General features: G+C 35.3%; 1 protein-coding gene across 1 annotated transcript in view; it reads left to right on the forward strand.

The window, feature by feature from the left end:
• Positions 1 to 1,216: 1,216 nt before the first annotated feature.
• The window catches only part of LOC108166423 (excitatory amino acid transporter 3-like), a gene marked incomplete at its 3' end in the record, with an annotated part of 20,825 nt that continues 18,263 nt past the window's right edge, over positions 1,217 to 3,778 (forward strand). The window contains exons 1-2 of the mRNA XM_017305642.1: positions 1,217 to 1,351; positions 3,419 to 3,559. Coding sequence (XP_017161131.1) covers positions 1,303 to 1,351; positions 3,419 to 3,559 — 190 coding nt within the window. The remainder of the gene's footprint in view (positions 1,352 to 3,418; positions 3,560 to 3,778) is intronic.

A 3,778-nucleotide genomic window follows, 5' to 3' on the forward strand; every position in this document is an offset into this window, starting at 1 on the left:
TTTGATACCTGAGTGTTTGCCAGTTATTGTACTTTATGCCCCTCTGAGTTTATCTCCTAGTTTTCTAGGATTATCTCTTATTTATAATCCATTCCTTTCTTCTCAGATGTTTCCTTGTGGTGCTCTGGATTTTACCCACTCTGTAGCCCAAGTTCCTTGCGTTCTGTTTTCCCCTCCATGACGCCGTGGATCTTACCCATTGGTTGCCTAAGTCAATCTCCTCTTCGACTGAAGATTCTCTGACAGTTCTTCATCCCACTGCTGGCTACCGGCTAAATGGTGTGAATATGGCTGAAAAACATGCCATGATAAAAGCATTTAATATCAGTCGTTGTCAATGACACTGGTCAGCAGCCATATAATTGTCTGCGGTTTTTCATCTGTTTTGGGGTCATTTTGATGAATCCAAAAATCACATTGGTTCTGCTCAATCAGGTCGAATTTCTGAACTATGGATGCAACACGAGCATCAAAATGCATGACTTGTTCTCATATATTTATCGGTTTCCTGAGAATCTGATCAATGATTGATGAGCAAGAGGAGAGAATCAATGAGGACAGAAAAGAGATGGAGAATTTTGCACAATGAAGACGTAATGTTCAATTCACATGTACTTACCCTTATCAGTGTTTACTATTCAATTTACTAAGATCCAAGTTTGTAACATTTAATACACTTTGTTAGGAAAACAATTGTTTTGTCCTAAAATAGTTTTTGGATGAGAAATATTAACAGAAATGCACTAATGTCACAAAATGTAATCAATTTAGTCAGATCGGATTTCTCTGAATCAAATTAGAATAAAAACCTAACCTGAGAAGAATGGATGTCATTTAGGATTCAGCGGCGCAAAATAATCCTAATTCAGTTGAAACAAGCATAGACAACTTCTAAAAAAGTATATTTTTTGTCACCCAGTGTAATTTTTGATTAGTCTTTTGTTTTATATGAAATACTGCCAAACTTGTGGCGTGACTTATGCACAGTTTTCACTCCACGCTGTTGTTTATTTTTAAGCAGTTATAAGGCACAGTGGTGTGCAAGGCCACTTCCTGCCAACAGCCATCACCATCTACAATAACTCTTTGAAGAATTTGAAATAATGAGTAATAACATTTAATTTCCCTTTTCAATTAATAGGGTATTTTTGAATTTGAATTTGAAGTAGTGTTATTTATTTTACCAAGGTATCCATAGAGACTGACTATGCTTTCCAGGGCATTTTTTAAAAATTGGGACAAATGTCTTGAACAGCTGGGAGTAACTGGTCCATCTGACTGGACCACAAAAACACAAGAACAATGACAGAAAGCCTACTTCAGGCCTTTTGCATCTTGGGAGTCGCCTTGGGTAAGAGCTTACTTGTTTCTACTCATGTGATTTCTTCTTCATTGATTTGTTTTTGTGGTGGATTTGCTACTTGAAAACTAAAATTAGTAAAAGCGCCCATCAAACATGAAATTTAATACACCAATGGAATACTTAACATATCTTAAACTATTTTCTCTTGATGCTGGTGAAATGCAGCTTAATACACTGTAATACACAAAACAAAATGGTCAAATTTTCTGATGACACAGCTATTCTCTGCCTCATTTCAGACACATCGCATTTAACCCCCGACAGCAGATTAAAAACTGTCTTCAGTGTTGTGAGGAACATTTTCTGATCCTTAACGTCCAAATATCACAGGAACTTATTTATAATCTGAAGTCAATAGGAGATCACTCATCCATTGCATGTAATTGCCCAGGTGGATTCTTACAAATACACTGGAGTACAAATTGACAACACACTCTCATGGACTGCTCAGGTTGACTAGGTCAGTAACAGGGTCCAACAGCGACTGCACTTTTTGTGCACGTTGAGGGCCTCTTGTGTTAGAAAGTGATGTTGCTCTTTTAGCATACTGTAATATAGAAGGCATTAATGGATCCATCATTAGGTTCAACATTTCTGCCTGGTTTTGCCACTTGTCTGTCCAAATGAAGGCTAAACTCACTTGTCTCACATAAAGAGCTATGAAGCTGCTGTTGCTGGGTGTCAGGCAGTACGCCTCAAGTCAGACAATTTTATGTGAAACAACAATCAGAAAATCATCTCAAACCTCCATTATGTTCTTCAGAATCAGTGTCTTAACTGCGTTTAAAAGATCCTGCATGTCAACTGAACAGCTGCAAGGACTCATTCGATTCACTTTTCACTACAGAAAATGGTGTCTAAAACTTTACCGTGTTTCTTTTATGTAGTTATTTCTGGTATAATGATAGTAGGTTTAATTGTTTTATTGTTTTTGGAAATGTTGAAAAGTTCCGATAACCTAACATAATTTACTTGCCTTTGGTCAGTATTAATCATATTTAAACTTTTCCAAATACCATACAAACATCATCTCTGAACTTCTCCTGATGAGCTTCCTTTCACGGATTATTTGCTGCTCTCTTTTAATTTTAAACTCCAATGCTCTTCCTCCAAACTTTTATGGTCTCTTTCTGTTATATTAAAAATGTTTTTTTATCACACATTGCTGACCATTTCACCATTGTTCATACTTCTGACCCAGATGACTTTGTTTGTATTCGTAATAATAGCCTCACCAATATCCTTGATTTTCTTGATTTCAAAGACACGTAAAGAAACTAGAGTAAGTAATAAAGGACTAGACACAAGACGTAAACATAACTAAAATCACTAAGTGGGCACTAAAATAAAAATAAAAACAAGACAGAACTGAAATGAATAAGAAACTAACACAAAGTGATAATGAAACTAGAATCACTAAGAAAGGACTGAACCAAAATAAAACAGAACACAGTTGATATAATAAAAGAAAAGGAACTGAGGAAAGATAAACAAAATCCAATTAAAACACCTGAGATCCTAACATTTTCAGGTTACAGTGGTGCTTTTGTTAACACAGTTTCTTTTTTTCTCCCAGTACAAGACTGAGATTATTCTTGTTTTTTACTGCAAAATAGCTATGAATATGCTTTTAAATAAAATGTATTATCATTGTTGTAGGAGTTTGTTTTCTTCCCAACAATCCTTTCAACAATTTACTTTCTTCAACATTTTATATCATGACTGTGAAATTCATGTATATTGTCCACAGCATTACAATGTATAAAATAGCAATAATGTATTGTGTAAATGACATGCTCTTTGTGACTGTTTTACACACATTTGTTTGACTTATTCAGCATTAGGGTACAATGTTGCCAATAGACAAACTGAAATAAACTTTGAAAATATATCTGCAAAATATATGATTCACTATTTTTATTAAATCATTCCCATTTATTTATTAAGACTGTCATAAAGTATGCAGCAGTGTAGGTTGTTTTTACACGTGGGAGCTTTTTTTTTCATATATATTTGCTTTATGATTTTTTTTTTCTTTTTTCTTTGGCCTAACAGGGGTAGGCGCTGGGTTTCTGCTGAGGGCTCTAGTTCCTCTAACTCAACTTTTGAAAGACTGGATCGAAGTACCAGGGAGCATGCTTCTACAGATGCTTAAGATGTTTGGCCTCCCCCTCATCGTGACAAGCGTGCTTGCAGGCAAGTTAAATATGAATTCAGATACTTGATGTATTAACTTATCATTGTTATAGAGATAGATTGAAAAGATGCTCACTCATCTTTTGGTGGCTATTCTGTATAAATGTTGCTGAAAACTATGAGGGGCCGTTTAGGACAAAATCTATGTTTAGTCTCTCACACACTACAAGAAACTCACGCACACTCAAAAAAACATCACGCACACTCCAAAAAAACATC

The sequence above is a fragment of the Poecilia reticulata genome, linkage group LG7 (assembly GCF_000633615.1).
Source record: "Poecilia reticulata strain Guanapo linkage group LG7, Guppy_female_1.0+MT, whole genome shotgun sequence".
Classification (NCBI taxonomy): domain Eukaryota; kingdom Metazoa; phylum Chordata; class Actinopteri; order Cyprinodontiformes; family Poeciliidae; genus Poecilia; species Poecilia reticulata.